The sequence below is a fragment of the Panthera uncia genome (genome assembly GCF_023721935.1).
Source record: "Panthera uncia isolate 11264 chromosome A3 unlocalized genomic scaffold, Puncia_PCG_1.0 HiC_scaffold_12, whole genome shotgun sequence".
In the NCBI taxonomy this organism is placed as follows: Eukaryota; Metazoa; Chordata; class Mammalia; order Carnivora; family Felidae; genus Panthera; species Panthera uncia.
This window is the reverse complement of record NW_026057579.1, coordinates 33,304,679-33,326,128: the sequence shown is the minus strand read 5'-3', so window position 1 is coordinate 33,326,128 and position 21,450 is coordinate 33,304,679. Positions and strand designations below refer to the sequence as shown.

General features: G+C 48.7%; 1 protein-coding gene across 4 annotated transcripts in view; it reads left to right on the top strand.

Moving 5' to 3' along the window:
* ASAP2 (ArfGAP with SH3 domain, ankyrin repeat and PH domain 2) overlaps nt 1-21,450 on the top strand; it is a 171,758-nt gene that overhangs the window by 60,475 nt on the left and 89,833 nt on the right. For all 4 annotated transcript variants that reach the window (XM_049652559.1, XM_049652558.1, XM_049652557.1 and 1 more), the window contains exons 2-3: nt 2,192-2,264; nt 20,649-20,794. In XM_049652559.1, coding sequence (XP_049508516.1) covers nt 2,192-2,264; nt 20,649-20,794 — 219 coding nt within the window. The remainder of the gene's footprint in view (nt 1-2,191; nt 2,265-20,648; nt 20,795-21,450) is intronic.

The following is a 21,450-nucleotide window of genomic DNA, read 5'->3' as shown; positions in this document are numbered from 1 at the left end:
TTAAAGCTGCTACGGAGTTGAGGCCTCATTCTGGGGACGTGCAGAAACAGCGCCAGCGTCGTGGGCTGGGAGTGGCCCCTCGGACTCGTGTTCCCGCGCTTCTCTCCTGTGTTTTCTCCGTTCACTCCTCCTCCCAGCCTGCAGAAAGGGCTTCATGAGAATATTGGCTGACTTCTGTTACCGTGTAGGCTAACCGGGCTGGGGGGCTACCTTCTGCTGTCTGTGGGAAGCTTCAGGAGGAGGAGCAGGCTTAATTATTTGAGTGCAGTCGCGATTCCCGACCGAATTCTCTCCAAGTGCTGGAGTAGATGTCGATTAGATCGCATGTGTTTTTCAGTCATGGCCCTTCACGTGGGGGTCGGGACCTTCCACAGCTGTGATGAGTGCACCGAACTGTCGTACTCTCTGACATGCGGTCGATAAAGCTTCGGGAGCCAGTGTTTCTGACACAGCCCTGAGCAGATCCGTCCCATCTTCTTGCGGCCCCTGGTAGAACCCAGCAGGTTGGTGCGCACGCTGGAGGGCCCTGCCTGCTGGGTGGCAGACTGGGGAGTAGAAAGTGATGAGTCTTCGGGAGAGAGTTCACTGGTTATGTACTTTTTCCAAATCCCTTTTCACATCTCAAGGGAAGGTCTGGAACGGATGAGAGATGACCTAGGAAAATAAGAGCTAGCTCTCTACGAGAAATTTCGACATCTTTGTGGCCGTTCATGCCTACCTCTTCCTCCAGTATGTCAGAAAATAATGCTTTTTAAAATACAACTTCTCGGGGCGCCTGGGTGGCTCACTCGGTTGAGTGTCTGACTTCAGCTCAGGTCATGATCTCGCAGTTCATGAGTTCGAGCCCCGCATCGGGCTGTGTGCTGACAGCTCAGGGCCTGGAGCCCGCTTCGGATCCTGTGTCTCCCTCTCTCTCTGCCCCTCCCCTGCTCACACTGTTCCCTCCCACCCCCCAAATAAATCAGACATTTAAAAACTAAAATACAGTTTCTCTTTTTATTGTAACCACTCTGTCAACTGTCTGCTGCCTGGTGATCATTTTTCTATTTAATAATTGTCAGCACCAATCACATCTGTTCTTAGCCTCTGCTAAAACAGCCCTTGTCGCTTTCGAATAGGACTTAGGATGTTGATATGGAAGGTGATTCGGGAAGCCTGGCAGGGAAGGACCGTGCTGTTGCTCTGAGGCCGTGCGCTCTGTTTCTGATGACAGTCTGTTGCAGGGTTTTGTGATTAAATCTCACGATGAGTACTAATAACGTCATCGAGTGCATACCAGATTTGGGGCTCAGCACTTGCTCTGGAGTTCTTAGTTTCTTTACGGTAGCCTGCGTGATGGGTGTCACTATCCCAGGTTACAGATGCTCTCTTCCGCCTGTCACCACTGAAAGTGACACGTTGCTCTTCTGGGGTGTTCAGTTGGGTTAAAGGGAAATCTGACGCCCGTGCCTTTTGTGAAAGTAGAGCTGGAATTCAGACTCCTGATTTGGTCGGTCACTGAGCAGGTATTCCGTGAGCACTTACTACGTGCTAGGCGTCATGAGGGCCGCATGCTACCGCCGTGTAGTGGTTGGTCTGTCAAGGTGTGATAGCAAATGGAGCGTCATAGAGGAATATTAAAGACTGTAGGTGTGTCTAATTAATCATTCAACCCGGCGAAGTAGGAATTGTTATCCCTGGTTCTGGAAGAGAACTCTAGGCTAGAAAAGGGCTAGGCAGAACATGCCTTCCAACCCCAAACAAATTCCTGTCTGGGTCTTTCCAAATCCAGAGTGGGTTTGCCTCCCACCAGACCGCGCTGCCTCTGAGTGGGGGGGGGGGGCGGTCTGGCCTGCGCGTTGGCGGTCTTGCCAGGGTGGGGACACACTTGTGACAGATCTGCCTCCCCGCCCCCCGTCGCTCCTGCCCCTGCTCCCTGTCCTTGGCCTGTGTCCGGAAGGAGCCCCTGGCAGGCTCCCGAGCCTTGCTTGTTCACAGGGAGGATTGAGGCTTGGTGGGAGTGGAGTTGGTCCGGGTTAACTCTTAACTCGTATGGGGATGACTCCGTCTTCACACCGAGCCGCACGCTGGGGCTTTGTGCCACGGAAACAGTTCCGCAGGGGCCTCCAGAGTGACTCTCACAAGGCCATTCTCTGATAGTCGTGATCTGAGCTCAAACACGTTTTAATTAATGTACTTCTCTATGTTTTAGGCTTTGGACGTGGACCGGATGGTTCTTTACAAAATGAAGAAATCCGTGAAAGCAATAAATATCTCTGGGCTGGGTGAGTACACATCCTTTCCTAGCGGTTTCCTTGTGCAAATCCTCACGTTAGCGGTACTGGTGCCATGATGGTGATCACCATTGATGAAACCAAACTTTTCTTCTAGGCGTGTGCATTATCAAGTTGATTTGGGATATTTAGCTTTTAGGAGTGTGTTTTGTTCTGTAAATTGTCAGATCTGGCCTGGTGGTTCACCTTCCACCCCCAACCATCTCCTGCGCTGCCTCCTGTTCCCTGAAGTGCAGCTGGGTTTTCTGTCCTGCATGAACCAACTTTGACTGGTCAGCAGGAACGCCGGCCTCATTCCAGCCTCCGTTGTGTGGTCTGTGTGTTACTCATGTCAGCGCGGCCCCTCCGTTGCTCTTCTCCAGTCCTCGGCCTTCTTGTTTTGGATACCGTTAACGTAAAAGCACAATCAACTGCTCCAAGTAACGTCTGATCGGGACTAAAACTTTTCTTGAACCGTGAGTTCATGACCTGAGCTGAGATCAAGAGTCAGATGCTTAACCGGCTGAGCCACCCAGGTGCCCTGAAAATAATTTTTTTAAGTCGTTAAGTGACAATGTGGTTTCCCCCAGAAATAAGCAAGTGGCAGCCTTGGAGGACTGGGGGTTGTGAGGGCTCCCAGAGAGGCTGAGCGAGGTGATGGATGGCAGACAGCACGGCTGGCCTGTGGGCGAGCACACCAGTGCTAAGTGGGGCAGAAGCACTGCCTTTGTCCATGGCTGGTGGCCTGGGAGGAGGGGGTGAGGGGGCCCAGGGTCTGCACCTACAGAAGCAGTCAGCCCATGGATAGCCGTACATCGTCCCCTTCCCCCTCGTGGTGTTTCCCTTTACGACAGTAGTGAATAGAGTAGGAGGACAGGGAATGCCAGAGGGCTAAGAGGAAGGAGGGGCACAGAAGGGTCTGGAAGTGCCTCTTGCACCCAAGCCTGCCCCCACCCACGTCCGGCCATTGTGAGCACCAGCTCCAGTAACTGCTTTCGCCTCTCTCAGGGAGGGCAGTGCCAGCCAAGATTGAGAAGAGGCCAGTAGGGAGCCTCAGCTGCAAAGATGATATTGCAGTCAAGAATTGCCAAGGACGTTTAGGAACAGATTTCACAAAAGACAGGCAAGAACTATGTTGAAAACTACAAAACCGAATCAAAGACCCAGATAAACGGGAGAGGTGTATGATATACCTGGGTTGGAGGACTCGATATAGTTACTTTGTCTTTTCTCCCCAAATTGATCTCAAGATGCAGCACAATCCTAATCAAAATTCCTGCAGGAGAAATTGACAAGCTGATTCTAAACTTTGTGTGGAAACACACACACAGGACCCAGAAAATGCCAAGCAATCAGGGTACAAAAACAAGTTGGAGAATTTCAACCATCTGACTTCAAGTCTTGTGAGATAGTCGTGATCTAGACAGTGTTGCTGATGGGGGTGCCAACAAAGAGATCAGTGGAACAAAAGACAAAGTGTAGGGGTGCCTGGCCGGGTCAGTCTGTAGAGCGTGTGACCCTTGATCTCGAGGTTGTGGGTTCAGGCCTCATGTTGGTTGTAGAGATTACTTAAAAATAAAATCTTAAGGAAAAAAAAAAAAGCCTGGAAGTAGACCCTTATTGAGATGTTTCTGCTTGTCAGCATGTTGCCAAGGAAGTCCCCTGGGGAAATGAAGGTGTTTCTAGCACGTGGTGCTTGAGCGTCTGGATCTTTCCATCAGAACAAATGAAGTACAGCCCTCTCTTCTACCCTACACAAACAGTAATTCAGAGTGGATGATAGATTCACCTGTGAAAACTAAAACTAAAAGTTGCTTAAAGAACACATAGGAGAACATCTTTACAACATGGGGTGGGCAAGGCTCCTTGGATAGAACACAGAAGGCAATATGGCTTCAAAGAAAAAAATTGATAAATTAAACTTCATCAAAATGAGACACTCCTACGTGCTCAAAAATGCTATTAAGAATAGCCTAACATTTGACAGGCCCCCAATCAAGAAACTGAAGAGCTCACACTTGAGGAAACTAAATTAGAACAGGACTTTAAAATAAGAGTATATGATTAACACCCTTAGAAAGGCAAAGGAGGTTATTAAGTTCCTGAAACAGAAAAGGTACTAGTGAAAAAGAACCAGCGGAAGGCTTGGAAGTAGAAAAACATGTAATTGTTGAAATAAAAACTAAAATTTGCTAAATATTTAGCAGGCTGTACACATAGGAAAGGGGGAGGGTGGTCTGTGAGGCCCCCTGTTGCCGGAACATGAGCTTAAGGGATGGACGCTGTAAAGTAAAACTCAGGAGCCACAGAAAATAGATTCGGAGGGGTCACTATCAGCATCTACCCGAAAGGACTTCCAGAAGAGGGAAGAGAAAATGGAAAAGTGGGGGCACCTGGGTGGCTCAGTGGTTGGGCATCTGACTTTGGCTCAGGTCGTGATCTTGTGATTTATGGGTTCCAGCCCCCCTTTGGGCTCTGTGCTGGCAGCTCAGAGCCTGCTTCAGATCCTCTGTCCTCCTCTCTCTCTACCCCTTCCCTACTTGTGTGTGCACGTTCCCTCTCTCTCTGTCTCTCTCTCTCTGTCTCTCTCTCTCTCTCTCTTTCTCTTTCAAAAATAAATAATGAAAAAAAATAAAAGGAAAATTTTGAAAAAGTAATAGCTGAAAAATTCTCAGAACTAAAGAAAGATTTAAGATCTCAGATTGAGAGAGTCCACTGAAATTCTAAGGGAAACAGATTATACACACATGTATATGTACCTACAGTGTATATGGTGTGTATGTGTGTACGTATGTCCCTGTGCATGTATATATATATAAAATATTTGGGGGAAATGTGCTAAAAAATGATTGCTTTAGCATTTTGACTTTATAGATATTTTTCCTCCTTTCACTTTCCATATTTCATATATTGTAATGTATTGATGTTAAAATGATTAGACAGGTATTAAGTTGTTTATGGCTAAATTCCAAATGGATGTGAAAGAAATTCAAGAAAGCAAAGAAGAGGTGGGAGGGACTTAAGTGGTTTGTGACCGAGCTTGTCCCTGACTGAATTCGAAAGCTTTTTGGACCTGGACTTTGTGGCCATCGCTGTTGTGCCCTGGGGCAGCTCGCTTAGCACTTTGCAGCCCTGGTTTCCTTGGCTCTGAGATAATCCAGTTGGGTTAGGATGCAGATCGGTGGTCCTCAGCCAGGGTGGTCTTGCACCCCCCCGTTTGGTATGAACACCCGAGAGGTGCGTGTGCGCACGTGCGGGGGCCTCGTGCGCGTGCCGTTGGCACCTTACGGTAGAGGCCAGGGATGCTGCTGAAGGTCCTACAGCGCACAGGACGGTTCCCAACAATGAATTAGCTGGCCCAGAGGGTCATCAGTGCCACAGTGGAAGGCCTCGTCCAGATGTGCTTGAGTCCTCTGCGGCGTATAAAAAACAAAGCAAAGACAGAAGCCACCATCTTTAGCTTGCCTTTGCGTAAACATTGATTGGCTACCTGACAACTGCTGATTTTATGCAAGAAAGAAGTGGAATTCAAACTATCATTGGCTAACATGTAACTGGAAGTAAACATACGTAGGAAATTAGTTTCTATTTAAAAGGAAATAACAAAGAGCCTAAAACTCTTCACTTAACTCCACACCGAGCTTTACTGAAACAAATGTCTGACTATCCAAACTGGTCACCTGCCTTTAACTCTTCCTGGACAAAGTCGGGGAACGGGGAGGAATAATGATCATTTGTATGTTTTGGAACACTTACTACAAACCTTGTGCTTTCTATACATTATGCTAGTCTTTACAAACTGTTCTCATTTTGTGAACGAGCAGTCTGAGTTCAGAGGGCTCAGCGTCTTCCCAGGATGCTCCGTGGAACTTCGCTTGTTCCAAGAACACAGGACTGTGCTCGGTAGGCCACTCTGCTTGGAGGCAGCCACACGTCCTCAGTGGGTCTGGCACGCTGACCGACTGTCTTCATGATTTCAAGAAACCGCTCAAAGATGGTTGCTTAGCTCTGTTGACAAACAACAGATCTCAAACAGTATCTCAAGAGCGTTTTTGCTTTTTTACTGCGTTCACTTGGGCTTTTGAGTTTATGATTTAAGGCTAATTCAAAAAAGGTATTTTATAATCTGATCAGGTTCAAAAGTGATTTTAAAGTCGTATGTTGAGAAGGCTGTTCTGATCAGAAATAAAAATGGAGCGCTGCACTTCTCGTGCAGACGTTGGCCACGTGACTGCCACCAGTCCTGAGAAGGACAGGCGTGTCCCCATAGGCCGGCCCAGTGCTGTGCCTTGTAGCTTTAAACAAGCATAGAGGGAGGAGGCATAAACACATTGGTGTCAGGAAGCAAGACTGTATGAATTTAGTAACACTCATGTCTCACCTGCCTTTCTCACCGCTGTTGTTGAGCGTGGGCCACAAACCCCCTTCCTTTACCTGCCCCAGAGTCATTTTCTAAAATAGAGCCTAGTGGGGGCCTCCGGGTGGCTCAGTCAGTTAAGTGTCCGACCTCGGCTCAGGTCATGATCTCACGGTCTGTGAGTTCGAGCCCCGTGTCAGGCTTGGTGCTGACAGCTCAGAGCCTGGAGCCTCTTCGGATTCTGTGTCTCCCTCTCTATCTGCTCTTCCCCCACTCACGCTCAGTCTCTCTCTCTCTCAAAAAAATGAATAAACATTAAAAACAAAAGTTAAAAAAAAAATAGAGCCTAGTGATGCCACTTCTCTGCTCAGAACTCTGCGGTGTTTTCACATTATCCACTTTGATGTTTGTGAAGGGGAGTTGCAGAGCCTGGGAGAGATGAGGGAGGCCTTCATGGGCTCTAGAATCTTAGGGAAATTGGGGTAAAAGCACAGGTAAGCAGATGTCTACTCCGGCAGGACTAGCTGAAGATTTTAACATGCTAATGTGGATTGTGAGAGGAGATGTCCTAACCTTTTCCAGATTTGTTTGCTTATGAAATTGCCACTGACTCCCTTCCTCAATCCAACATAAGCCTCCACTTAGTTAAGCACAGCAGAACACCAGATGCAGACCGAGCCCCTGCCCCCCCCCCCCCCGGCCCCCCTGGCCCCAGGCCACCTGTCCAGGGGTCCCTTCTCTGTGCCTGTCTTTGGAATAGCTTGAGTTTCCCCCAGCATGCCAGTATTTGTGCCTTCTTCCCTTTGCACATTCTCTTCTGTCTGCTCGAAGTGACATTTTGCCACTTTATTAGAGGAAACTGAGGCGTGAGCAAGTTGAGAAGTTGGTTCTGGAATTTTAACATTGTACTCTGGGCACCCAACCTGTGTCCTTCCAGAGGTGCCACACAGCAGGCTGTTAGCCTGACCTTGGGGGACCTCCTATTTCTGTGATCTTTTTTACCCATCTAATAGATCATGCCAAGCTTGAGTTATGATAAGGCCATGAGTCTGAATTATTTTGAAGTCAGAGTACTGATCCTGAAGTCTTTATTTCAGGGCAGTGTTGTCCTGCTTCAAAAAAGTCACCTGAGGAAACCCTATGCCTTTTCCTGTGATGCTGCTGACACTGTTCACAGCATTTTGGAAAACTCTTCTCTAGAGCTGCTTTTAGTAATACATTCTCTTGAATATTTTTGGTAGAGGGGTGTGAGTAAGGATAGCAGTAGACATCAGAGATCAGTGGGGCGCATTCTGGATAGGATTAGCCGTGGGCGACCACGGTCGCTCAGGAGCAATGTGAGTGTGCACTCCTTCTGCCTCTGGGGGCAGGTAGTTCCCAGTTCCAGATCCTTGGAGTGCTTAATGTCCTAAGGCAACTGCTTGCTGAGGAAGACCACTCATTTCATGTGTGATTGAAAGAACAACAACAAGAACTCACCATTTATGCCTGATCCTGCCACATACCTTTCCCATCTTGCGTTCCTTAATTTCTCTGAGGCTGGGACTTCCCTGCCTGCTTTCCTGATTGGTCATGGATTGGCCCCATCTGACCTCTAACTGATCTCCAGCTGTCCCCAGTGTCTCTGTTCCGGGCTGGTTGACCTGTCCCTGCTTCATCAGCATGTCATGACCGTATCTGTCTTTGCATGCTGTCTGCCATCTGGCCCCATTCCCTGCTCCCTCCTGACCCAGGTACCTGTTGAAAACCTGCCCACCCTTCCCCACCCATCTCCATCAAGCCGACACCGGACCCGGTGTAGGCCTTCTTTAGTCTCTTGTATTAGTCTTCCATGGCTGCCACGACGACTTGCCATCAACGGAGTGCCTTAAATGATAAATTTATTTCTTCCCTTTTGTGGCCATCGCTGAAGCCCCAGGGGCCAAGATGAAGTTCAGTCCCTTTGTGACTTCTGACCGGACCAAGAACTGTAAAAGGCATTTCAGTGCACCTTCCCCGCGTTCACAGGAAGATGCTTCCCCTCTTTCTAAAGAGCTGAGACAGAAGCACAGTGTCCGAGCTGTGCCCGTCCGCAAGGATAACGTAGTGTGAGGACACTACAAAGGTCAGCAAACTGGCGGAGTACTCCAGCTCTACAGGCAGACGTACGTTATCTGCACCCAGCATGTACACGGTGGTCGGAGAAGGCGAGCGTCACAGCTGTCCGTGTGGCCTTCACCCTGGCGAGGTGGTTATTGCTAGACTGACACTGGACAAAGACCACAGAAAGATCCTGGAAAAAGGAGCGTAAAGCCAGATCTCGCCAGGTAGGAAAGGAAAGGAGCATATAAAGGGAGGAAACAACTGAGAGGATGCAGGAGTAAAGTGATCTGATACACAGCTTTCGGCAAAAACTTGAAATGAACAGGAAACCGACAAACGTATCTCACGGCTCTGGAGGTCACGAGTCTGAGACGGGTCTCATGGGCTGAAGTGGGGGTGTTGGCAGAGCTCCTTCCTGGAGGCCCAGGGGACAGGCACTTCCTTGCCTTGTCCTGCTTTCAGAGGCTGCCTCCATTCCTTGGTGTGTGGCCTTCCCTCTTCAAAGCCAGCGATGGCCGGTAGAGTCTTTTTCACACCCTGTCACTGTGACTCTTATTCTGCACAGGCTGCCATGACAGAACACCACACTGGGTGACTTAAACCACAGACCCGTGTGTCTCGTGGTTGTAGAGGCCGGAAGCCTGAGAGCATGGTGTCCGCACGGCCGGGTTGTGGTGAAGGCTCTCTCCCTGGCTTGCAGACGGCTGCCTTGGCTCCGTGTCCTCACGTGGTGGAACTCGAGGATGCCCATCGGGAGAGCCCCACCCCAGTGACCTCATCCAGACCTCGTTATCTCCCAAAGCCCTCCCTCCGCATACCATCACGCTGGGGGTGGGACTTCAAGATACAAGCGTAGGTGCAAGGAGAACACGGCACAGTTTTGTCCGCAGCCGATACTGAGTCCTCTGCCTCCTGCTTGCACAGGTAAAGATCCTGTGGTCACACTGGGCGACGCCGATGACCCAGGATAATCTCCCCAGCCCAGAGTCAGCTGATTCACAACTTATAAATTTCACTTGCAACCTCAATTCCCATTTGTCAGGCAGCAGGACATCTAGGAATTAGGTCCAGGGATTAGGGATAGGTCCAGGGATTAGGAATAGGTCCAGGGACTTGGAATAGGTCCAGGGATTAGGATGTGCGCATCTTTGGGGCGAGAGCAGACATTCTTCTGCCTTCCACACCTCACCTCTGAATTCTGAGTCTTGCAGTTGAATCCGTTTTGACTCTCGTTTAGCCAGAAATAAGAGTACCTAATAAACAGGCATTATTTACCCTTTAAATACTGCTCTTTATTATTCTCTGATAGTTCTATGTCTGTTGACCTCTGCTTCTCAATTAGAAGGCAGGTCCTTGAGGTCACTGACCAATTCTTGGAGGCAGTGTGGTTTAGGGTAAGAGCACACAGGTGTTACAGTCCAAGAAGCCTGGAACAAATTCACGTGCCACTCGAAAAGCCTGTGGCAGGAAAATTGCCTAATCGCTCTGAGCCTCAGTGTCTTCATAGGTGAGACTGGGAATCTTAATATTTTAAAATGCTGTTAATAAAGATTAACCGAGGTGACGCAACAGAAGTGACAGATCTGGTTCCGGGCACATGGTAAGCATGGCAGCCGCGAATATACTCCCTGAGTGTTCTTGCACAGAGCCTGGCACGTCCAGAGCAGGTGCCCAATAAATACCCATTTGTATGTGACCGTGTTTCTGCTGCGAGTTCTGAGACCGTCCTCTTACAGTTTTGGATGTGAGCGGTGTACATGATGGCGGCAGAGTGTGTATTCTGCTGTGTGAGGATTGATACATATTTATGTACAAGGGGGATTTGAGATGCCTTAGAGACACCAGCTGTGTTTTTACAGCCAGGGAGCTAAGGATGGGTCTTACTGTCTCACCATGGACCTACACTGTAACCTCAATATTGCCTCTTGGTCTGCAAAGCCTTTAATATTTACTCTCTGGCTTTTTAGGAGAAAGTTTGCCAACCTGAGCATTAGAGTAGTGGTTCTGAAACTTCAGAGTGCCCCAGAATCCCCTGGAGGTCTTATTAAAACACGGGTTGCTGGGTGGCCCCGCCTTTAGAGTTTCTGGTTCAGTAGGGTGCAGGATGGAGCCTGGGAATTTGCCAATCTGCTGAGTTCCCAGGTGACGCCGAAGCTGCTGGTCTTTGAGAATAGTACCACACGTGTGCATACACACACACGCTCTCACACACACGACTTTGAACGTTGGACTGAGCCAAAAGGGTATCAAGTATGTCCCTGTAGATACAACACAGTAGCAAGTATATTATCTTCACTCCCATTTTTCAAAACAGATGACCAGCCAGCCAGCTGTATTTTCCGGTACATCTTATGTACAGGTTTGCAGAAGCGCTTATTATAATGGTTTAATAACTTTATAACTTATTATAATGTTTGTTGAGAAGCAGTGTCTATGGTAATTTCCCCCCTCATGATAGACTGCTACTGACCTCTTAAAAACACCCAGTTTACATTTGTTCTAAAACTTTTCTTAGTCTAAAATTTCCCAAGCTCTGTTTTAGTCCAGTGGTGTTTTCAGCTCCCCCAGTGGGAAGTTGAAGCGAGCGGGGATTTTTAGCTGTTTGACATATCAGTGGGTGGAAAAATTCATCTTTCTCAAGAAGGAAGCAACGGAAGACTTTCATTTTCCCTTCTCTAGAATGACTCCATTTTAAAGACGTGGTGGGGCTTTTTCCTGAGAGAGGGAAATCTCTTCTTCACCCTTGATGTGAATGTCCTAGAGAAGTTTGTCACATCCTTGAAATGAGAAGTACAAAGAAAGAAATGCTAATCTTCCCGTAAACCCTTACCCATACAAAAGGAAATGAGAATTTAGTAATTTTGTGTGCGTGTGTGTGTGTATTTCTCCGTGTTATTTGTGATGCTGATTAGAATATGGCTATGAAATTAATACAGGGCTCAAAATTAATGCAGAGAATTGTCTCTATTATAGATATCGTACAATTAGGAGAGAGCAGTTTAAAAGAAATCTGTGAAATAGTTTGGGAAGTGACATTTCATCGTGCATTCGGAAGGTCCTATATCTGGCATTATTTTCCACCTGTTACACGAGAGAATAACTAAATCACGGTAATCCCCAGTGATTGGCATGAATCCAGTGGAACCGGTATTCCCCTTTGTTGTGGCATTGAAAATTGGTGCATGGAGTTTTTTAAAAGCAGTTTGGCAGTTCATATGAAGAAAAATACAAATCTTGATTCGGGAAGATGCACAGCAAGGCTCATTGCATTGTCATAGTGCCTTATCACAGAGAAAACCCGAAAGCCTCCTGTCACTGAATTAGGACCTACTACCTGAGGGAATTATGGTTCTGTAGCAACACAAAGAAAAATACCGATGATGGAATATCCAGCCTATAAAAACTCAGGATACGAAATGTCTGATACCATATCTGTGATCAAAAGGAATAGGAGATTATAACACACAATAAAGAAAAGAAAATGCTTCTGTATTGATGTTCATAAACTGGAGAGTGGAGGCATAATAACAGTAATAAAAACCTGACACTTGTGAAGTATTTGTTGTAGGGCAGGCACTATGCTAAATAAGTACTTTACTTAAATGTACCCCTCCCGACAACTTTGTGACGTAGGTACTGTCCGTAACTCCACTTACAGATGAGGTCACTGAGGTGCAGAGTAGTCATTTGCCCGGGGCTGTACAGCTAGCGATTAGAGCAGCTGAGATTCAAACCCAGACCTGCTTCCCCCCCCTCTGCTGTTGACCGTGGCACCGCTGTCTGTGAATGAGGGCCCGCAGTGGAGAAGGAGCAAGCAGTAATGCGGTGGGAATGTACCAGATATCTGGCTGAGCCCTATGATCCTTTGGAAAACCTCCAGGTGGTTTTGGTTGATCACGACTGGTGTGACCCAGTACATGAGAAGCTCAAAGGTGAGTCAAGTGACCTTAGGGGAAGTGTGTTTAAAAAAAAAAATCCAAAAAGGTAGTTAACCCCCATTACTGAATTGTAGGAGCAGCATTTAAAGAGGAACCTCAGAGTCCTCAAGCTGAAAACCTCCTTGTAGGAGGACGTTGGAAGGTGCTGGTGCATCTTGGCTCGGGAGGGTAGGGAGAACGCATATCCGAAGGCGTTGTCTCGGATGAGGAAGTGAGATATTACGTGTTCCTCTCTAGAGGGTACTTTCATGGGATCGGGCTTTGACTCAAACACGAGAGAGGAGCTGGCTGGGTGAGCTGGTCACTGGCGTGGCGCGCCTCTTTTCTAAGGAGGTTGTAGGGGCCATGGCGACATTGACTCTGAGACCTTCAGAGGCCGTCCACCTATAGGTCTCCGAGACGTTTGTGGGTTTGTGGCCTCTTCTCTTCGGGTTAAGAATAATGGTTGGAATTTAGGTGGGGAATTGTGGAATCCTGGTAGCAGTGATCAATGTATTAATCATGGAAGGATAGCTAATCAGAAGGAACGCTAGGATTTGTGACTTCAAGTCCCAAGTATTAACATGAATCATACCGAGGGTCACGGTATCTATTTGGGAGGGACTTTAAAAGCTCACCCAGGCTAGGGCTTTCTCACCTGGCATATGTAGGGTCTGCGGACAGGGGTCTGTGTCCCAAAATGTGTATGAAAAATTATGTGAAGATACCTTTTCCTTGCATCAAAACATTTTTCTGATTTTTGTTGGTGTCCGTCATCAACAGAAGATTAAAGAAACACTGATCTGGCTAAACCCTCACAGTTTACAGATGTGGGTATCATCACAGAGCCGATTCTCCGCCTTACTTACTATAAAACATTGACTGCATTATTCAGAGAGTATCCGAACCTGTTTCCTCATCTGTAAAATCTCCCAGAGTTGTAGGCGTGAAAGATTGTGTGTGTGTGTGTGTGTGTGTGTGTGTAAATATATGTATGTATGTATGTATGTGTATCCACAATTTTTCCTACACAAATGGCAGCTATTACATGAGGCTTGGAGACCACTGATTTTTCAAGGCTGCTTGTTCCTGGGCATGAAGACTCTGGGGGACCTCGCCACACCACAGGAGTGGTCTTTCCTTCTGGTCCGCTGGCTGTGCTATCAAAGAAGTGGGGCGGGGGGAGTCCGGGGAGCATCTGGAAGTAATGTGAGTTGTATCCTTCGGGGACGAGGAGGCAAGAATCAAGGGGAGGAAGGCTGAGCGCACTTTGCAGTGACCACATGCACGCTGTGTAGTGTGGCCGGTCAAGCCGCTTTGCCCACAGAGGGCGTCCGTGCAGTTCGGGGGCGTAACGTTTCCAGCAGCGACAGTCCACAGTCAGCAGACGTTGATTTGTCTCCGTGCTTTCTGGGCCAGGCCCCTGGGGACGCCAGGCTGAAGGGGCTCCTCGGCCGGAGCTCCTGCCTCCTCCTCTGCTTTGGTGGTAGAGCAGCCTGGGGATGGGAAGCAGCTCTTTGCATAAGGAGAGGCCGGGGTGAGTCAAGCAGCTGACTGCTTGGCTTTAATCTCTTGGACCGGATTCTGAAGCACAAGAGTCCTTTAGGCTTCATCTCCTCTGAGAAGCCTTTTCCATCCCCAGCCCCAGAAAATGGACTCTTCCTCATCGCAGGCTGTGTTTCTACCTCCGGCAGCATCGCCAGCAATGGGCTGTTCTTGCACGTTTATCGCCATCCTGCTACATTGTACCTTGGCAGGTGCCAGGGTTTATCCGTCTTTGTCCCTTCCAGATTCGACGGTCTTGAATACGAGTCTTAATCATGTCACTGTACAGCCTTTTGGGACCCTCTGTTACTTGGGATGCGGTCCTTCCTCTGACCCCCGCCGGATGCTCCCCGGGCTCCGGCCATCCCTGGCCCCCGAGCATCCCCCGTGTCGTTCCCTTTCTAGCTGCGCCCTCTGCACCGAACTGACAGGCGTGTGAGTCTTTCTCCCTTGCAGAGGTTTGCTCCTTGAGGCAGGGGCTGTGGCTCATGAATCTTTAGTGTTCATTAGTGCTCGCTGCAGAATGGGCTTTCAGGGTGATTGGGTTGTTACCCTATTGTAACCAGAAAGTTCTCGACTGGTAGCGCGTATTCGGGAGCTACAGAATGAGTACATACAAGTGCATGTTGAGAGGTTTTCTGTACTCTGAGCCTGTAATCTAAAGTGACAGAAAGGACAACATAAAAAAAAGACCTCATCTAGTAGACTGGTCTCTGTTCTTCCCCCCTCCCCCTTTCCTCCCAAATGCACTTTTCTGCGGGCAGTGGGAGTTTTATATAGAGGCAGGGGGGCTGTGTGGAGTTCTTCACACAGACCTCTAACTCTCATTTTTTTGTCATTAATATAGGGCGGGATCAAAGAGTACGCAGTGATCTCAGACTAAAGTTTTCATATTTCAATAGCCAGCCCACACCTTGACCTTGACTCCATCGCGAGCTTCCCATGCTAGACATAACCAGACTAGATACATCCGTGATGACCTCCGTGAGGACTGGTAGTTGCCATAAGGTCAGTGGGGACGCCCCAGGAAAGAGTTAAAGGAAATGAGTTTTGAAAATAGAAAAGAGCACAGTATGTTGGAGACATGGCAAGTGATGAGGTTCCAAGAGGGAGGCCATCTTTCCCTCCTGTCTGGCTTGTCTTGAGCGTGGGCTCAGGGGTTATAAAGTAGGGAGGGTGTTCTCATCAAACTGGTTTTGGTTATAGGCACCTGTGTCTTGTCAGAGATAATTCGGGTAGGTACTCAGGTCCCAAGGTCTGTCTCCATCATGTCAGCCTGTCCAGGAGAGACTGGTGGGGAGACAGAATATAATATCCTCCACAGGCACACAGAGCTAGAGTAATCTACCCATTGTAGCTGACACCTGAGTTTAATTTATTTATTCTAGATGTTGTTTTCGGATTATAAAGATTATGTGAGCTTTGTTTAGAAAAATTCAGAGAAGCAGTAGAACAGGGGCTCCTGGCTGACTCAGTGAGGGGAGTATGCGACTCTTGATCGCAGGGTTGTGAGTTTGAGCCCCACGTTGGGTGCGACGAGTACTTCCAAATAAAATCAAAAAGGAAAGAAGAAAAGCAGTAGCACAAAGGCATGGTCGTGGGCAGGTCCCGCTTCCCAGGTGACAGGCTGGGGTGTGCTCCTGGTCTGCAGCCCCGGGCTGGGCGTGTCCGCTCCCACGGATGCTCCCGGGGCCGTGAGACGCCCACCTGGAAAGGGTCCAGTGTCGCATAGACCGCGCTGGTGGTTGAGTGCTCGCTGTGTTTACCACCACTTAGCATTTTGATGCCTTTTCCTTTCAGACTCCTCTACATTCTAACTTTTTACAAAGTGGACACTAAATGTGCAGTTTTGTATCCTACCTTATTATTATTATTTTTTTAAACGTATCCTGAGCATGTTCCTACTCCATGATTTCAAAAACCTCCATAGGACTCCACTTTGGAGAGACCGTTCTTTAACCGTTTCCACATTGTCGGAGCGCTGGGCGGTCTCCGTTCTCATTCTCTGCAGATTCTTCTGTACACACATCTCTTGGTCACCTGGATTGTTTCCTTAGAATAGATTTCTGAAGTGGGGTTATTGGATGGCAGAACTGCCGTGGGCTATCGATACAGATTACCAGATGGTGAACTGAGCGGCTCTCATCTGGGACGACTCTGGAAATAAAGCTCTAAAAACGGTTTTCTCCCACGGGATGGATGGTCACAGGGCAGAGATCCTGTTGGAAGCAGGGGCCGTCTTTGATCCTCTCGGGAAACCGTTGTTCTCCCGGGAGCTGCGTGCTCCACGTCAGATGCGAAAGCAGGCGAGGCGTAGGGTCGCCCGCGTGTGGGGAAATGGTGTCCTTGATGTGCAGATTATCCTGACATTAAAATTGTGGCCCACGGGTGACTGTCAATCGCCATGCAATCCAGGGAGTGTCTTTGTAAAGCCGCCACTGCGGAGAAACATACGTCTCTTCCTAAATGCACCCTTGGCGGAGCTGTCTGCGTGGGTGGTTGGGATGTGTGGTGTCAGACGGGGTTGACCGGAGCGGCTGGCGGTCTGGCCAGGAGCAGGGGCTCGGATGGGCCGAGTCAGGGTGACCTGCCCACCACCGTTGCTCTCTGGTTGTGGCCCTTGGTGTTTGGGTTACCGGCACGTGTGCTCGGCTGGCGGACTGTGACACTTCCGTCAGCCTAGAGCCGAGAGTGGTGGCTGCGTGGCGAGCAGATGGGAGAACGCTGGAGGACTGGGTGTCAGGAAACCTGAGCTCTTGCTCCAACGCTGCTCCAGATCTGCTGCGTCACCTTGAGCAAGTCGGCACCCTCTCGGAGCTTTGCGCTCCTGTCTGTAAAGAGAGGCTTCTGGGCCAGGGCCCATTTCAACTGAAAAGACCTAGTGGTGGGCATGGATGGCCCTGAGGAGGAGGGCCTGTGCTGCCCTGTGATGGTTTTGAGGGTTGAGCGCCGCGTGCAGGCCGGGGCTTTCCACCTGAGAAAGCGTTCACAGCCTCTGAACACACGAGGCTCCACGCCGCTCCCTGGCGTCGACTACCTTCCTCTTTCTTCCCTGTTTGGAAATTGCCACCTGACCTTGGAGCCCCAGTTCAGATGTCGGCTTCTTGGCGTCTCTGAATCCTCAGCACCTGGCACGGCACGGGCCATCGGCGGCGTGGATTAGCGTGTCCTTCCCTAGAGACACATGCCAGCTACCACGTGCGCCCTCGTCGTCGTCGTCGTGTCCCGCCCCAGCACATGGTCCCACCCCTGTTGCAGGCTTGGGGGTAACGAGTGAAATACATGAGGTGGAAGTAAGGGTTGGTTGAAGGTGAGTTGGCTCTGGACCCCTGCTGTCCTTTGGCAGTGCTGGGCCCCCGGCTTGCTTCCTCGCTGTGCTTGGCCCTTTGTGGAATAACACAGGGTTAATAAACAGGCTGCCTTTGTGCTGTTAGGGTCCAACTGTTTGGGCTTCCACTGTATGCTCGGGGCCTTCTCCTTGGTACCAGGGTTTTTGAAAATAACAGAACCAAGTAAACTGAAAAGCACACAACAAAACGCTGTCCTCACTTCTAAATTCAGAACGTACGTGTGCTTACTGGCTTCATAATAGACTTTTCTGTGAGACTCTCTCATTTCATCCCTTTACTTGGGTTGGTGGAAAGTGTGACTTCGGGGCAGTGGGATGTGGGAAACGGAAGGGCTGTGGGGTTAGAATTGAGAAAGAAACAGAGTCTTGTCCTGCCGTGGTCTCAGTGACTTGGAGCCTCATTTTCCTAAGTCCCTCTCACATGAAGGATTTGGGGTTCTGGATCATTAATACGAACCAGAGTTTAAGATATATTTGAACATCGGGGGAGGCAAGAGAGCCGAGCTCTTTTTAGAAAAACAGCTTTCACAATTTCGTAAATAAAAGCTGATAGACCAGTTTGGGTTCCTTCCAGAAACTTTATTCCCAAGCTATTTATTTTGGGTTCCTATTTTAAGTTTGTTTTCGGCAAAAGAAAAATAAAGGCGCTCAACTACTTTCTGTTCTCTAGTAGGAAAATCTCAGAACTTTGGGCGATCTGGACCAGTGGGTCAATCAGTTAATCTGTATTTATGGAGGGTTTACTGTGCTCACAGTGGGGCACCACACTGCTGTTTCAGGAAGACACAGAGAGATACAGGGCTACGGTCTTTCTCAAGAAGCTACCAATTTGTTTGCAAGGAGAGAAATTTGTGTTAAAAACCCCAGTGAGGGGCGCCTGGGTGGCTCAGTCGGTTGAGCATCTGACTTCAGCTCAGGTCATGATCTCGCGGTTTGTGGGTTCGAGCCCCGCGTCAGGCTCTGTGCTGACAGCTCAGAGCCTGGAGCCTGCTTCGGATTCTGTGTCTCCCTGTCTCTCTCTGCCCCTCCCCTGCTCATGCTCTGTCTCTCTCTGTCTCAAAAATAAATAAAAACATTAAAAAATAAATAATAATAAAAAAAAAAAAAACAGTGAGATCAGCGTGAAGAGGGTCCCACTGACCTAAGTTGGGACAGTTTGAGCATCAGAAATAATGACTGCAGTGGAACAGAACACTTGAGACGTGTGAGATCATGGTGATGATGATGGACCAAACACTTCATTGATGATGATTGGGGTTGCTGGAAGCAGCAGGTTATTTTGACGATTTGTAAGGGAAAGAATGTTTTAAGACATAACCTGTACGAGGCAGTCGATTGAGAAGCCCCAAGGCAGGGATGACAGGAGGCTCGTCATTCTTCCTGGTGCTGCAGCGTGAAGCCTTGCTGTCTGTCCTGCATCGGGTTGGCTGATGACCAGTGAAGATAAGGCAGGTTCCTCTTTCCCCCAGGTGTCTGACCATGGGAGGCAGCCCGCAGAGTGGGCAGAGGGTGGATTTGACCCCTGCCCCACCTCTTACCAATCGTACCGTCTTGGGTGAATCGAATCGTATCACCCCGCTGAGTTCCACCCCATTCAGAAGGTAACAGGGATGATAATGTTAACACCTCAGAGTGTTACCAAGTTAAGTTGAACAAAGACTTTAAAGGCCACCTGGTAGGCATTAACTGAAGGTGAATCCCCTCACCCCGTGAGTGCCCCATGAGTGTTCACTTAGAGTGGCACAGGTACCATTTTGAGGGGCTCCCCCCTGGCTCCCAGGGCGACTTAGGTCTCTGCATTTCTGTTTTCTCCCACCCAGTGGAGTGACCTCAGCACCAGACGTCTGCTGTGGCTGTTGCTCCCTTCCAAAACCACACTGGAATTGCCCATGTCTTGACCACCAACTTTTGAAATAGTTCTAAAAGAGCATGCGGTTGGAAAGGAACTGCCCTTCGCTCTTAACCGCATGTGCCAGAATCACAACTAGAGTGAACTACGAGGTATAACTGATCCATCTCTGAAATGGAATTTTAAAAATCAAAAACTTGGGCCCGTGGTTTTGGCGAGGCAAGCCTTCTCCATCAGTGACACAGACACCAGTGCACAGAACCCTGGACCCCCCGAAACAAGCTGGTTTGAACTCTGGCTCGGCCACTTGCTGACTCTGTTTTCCAGGACAACTTATTTGATCTCTTTGAGCCCCGATTTATTTTCACCATGATGAGAAAAAATGCATATGTCTTACAAAGTTGTCGTGAGGAGTGGAAAAACATAAACTGTGCATCATATGAATGACATCTGCTATTGCTGACTACCAGTCAGTGCTGTTGGGTGGGGGCCGAAGTCAGCCACGCTCTTCTTGGATTCTCCCCTTACCCTTGTGAGTATCGCACAGCAGATCTCTGACCTTCCTGTGGCTGAGACATTGGGTCATTTACTCACTGGAGTCACGTATGTGCTCCTTCCATGCCACGGAAGGCATGGGCCTAGAACCCAGATCTGAGGGCTCTTCCTGCTCTGCCACACATTCTTCAGGACCCATCTGTGTGTTTTTCTGTCTTGTTTGCTGAGTATAGTCTCAGAAATGCATTTAATTTATCCAGAACTCTCAAGTCCTTTTCTGAAATGTCAAAGGAAAAAATAAAAATAAAAACAAGGAAAAAGGGCTTAAACAGTGAAACTAATTTTCTCTTCTGTTTGGTAGACTCATGTCGGAAGCCCCTGAGGCCACCACTGGGGGTCCAGGGCATAGCGCCTCCCTGGTAAGGTGGGCGGGCACACCATTCAGGGGTCATGGGAATCTGGCTCAGGGTCAGGGGCGACCCATCACAGACAAATGTTCCCCTTGCTTGCCATGGTTTTCAGGCCCAGGTATTGGCATTGGCTGGCAGTGGTTTTCTTTACCCGAGGAAGAATCTGGGGGCTTTCCCTCCCGGTCATCGTGCTTGTCCTTTGGGATCCGTTGCCAGCACGACGGGGCGTTGTCAGGACGGCAAAGTGATTTCTGTTCCTGGTGCATCTTGACTTGTCTCAGGTTTTTGTCCTGCTGATGTGTTCAGTTTTATTCACAACTAAGAAGAGGCTGCTGAGGACGGGGATGGAGAGATTGCCGTATTAACCACGCATCTCACCTTGCTGCCCGTAGCTCACGTGGAAAATGAAGAGCAGTACACCCAGGCTCTGGAGAAGTTCGGTGGCAACTGTGTGTGCAGAGACGACCCGGACTTAGGAAGTGCATTCCTGAAGTTCTCAGTGTTCACAAAGGAGTTGACGGCACTTTTCAAAAACCTGGTAAGTGTCCACATACACGTGCAGCTCGTGGGCCACGTGCGACATGCCTGCCGTGGCTTTATTTTTCTATTTTACTTTTTAAAAATTTGTCTTTAAAGTTTAGTTTTGAGAGAGAGAGAGAGAGAGAGAGAGAGAGAGTGAGAGTGTGTGTGTGTGTGTGTGTGTGTGTGTGTGTGTGTAAGCAGGGGAAGGGCAGAGAGAGATGGGGACACAGAATCCAAAGCAGGCTCCAGGCTCCAAGCTGTCAGCACAGAGTCCAACGTGGGGCTCAAACTCACGAGCCCTGAGATCGTGACCTGAGCCGAAGTCAGATGCTCAAGCGACTGAGCCACCCAGGTGCCCCTGCCGTTACTTTAGATGGAAAGGTAGCTCGGTAGAGGATAGTTAAGGTTTGTTTGATGAACAGGAATAAATTTCATAGCTCATGTGGTACCTAAAGGAATTGTATTTTCCATCACATTAGGTCACTTTGGAATACATTTTAGAATTGCAATTTTCATGGTCACACGGCTTTTTAAATTCAAGTCAGCCTTTTAAATATGCACAGCTGTGGGACGAAATGGATAAAAGCATTCATCTTCTTAAGGGCCTCTGACTTCAATTTTTAAGTTTCTAAACTATGTAGAATAGTCCTGTTTCTGGTAATTATGGTAGGC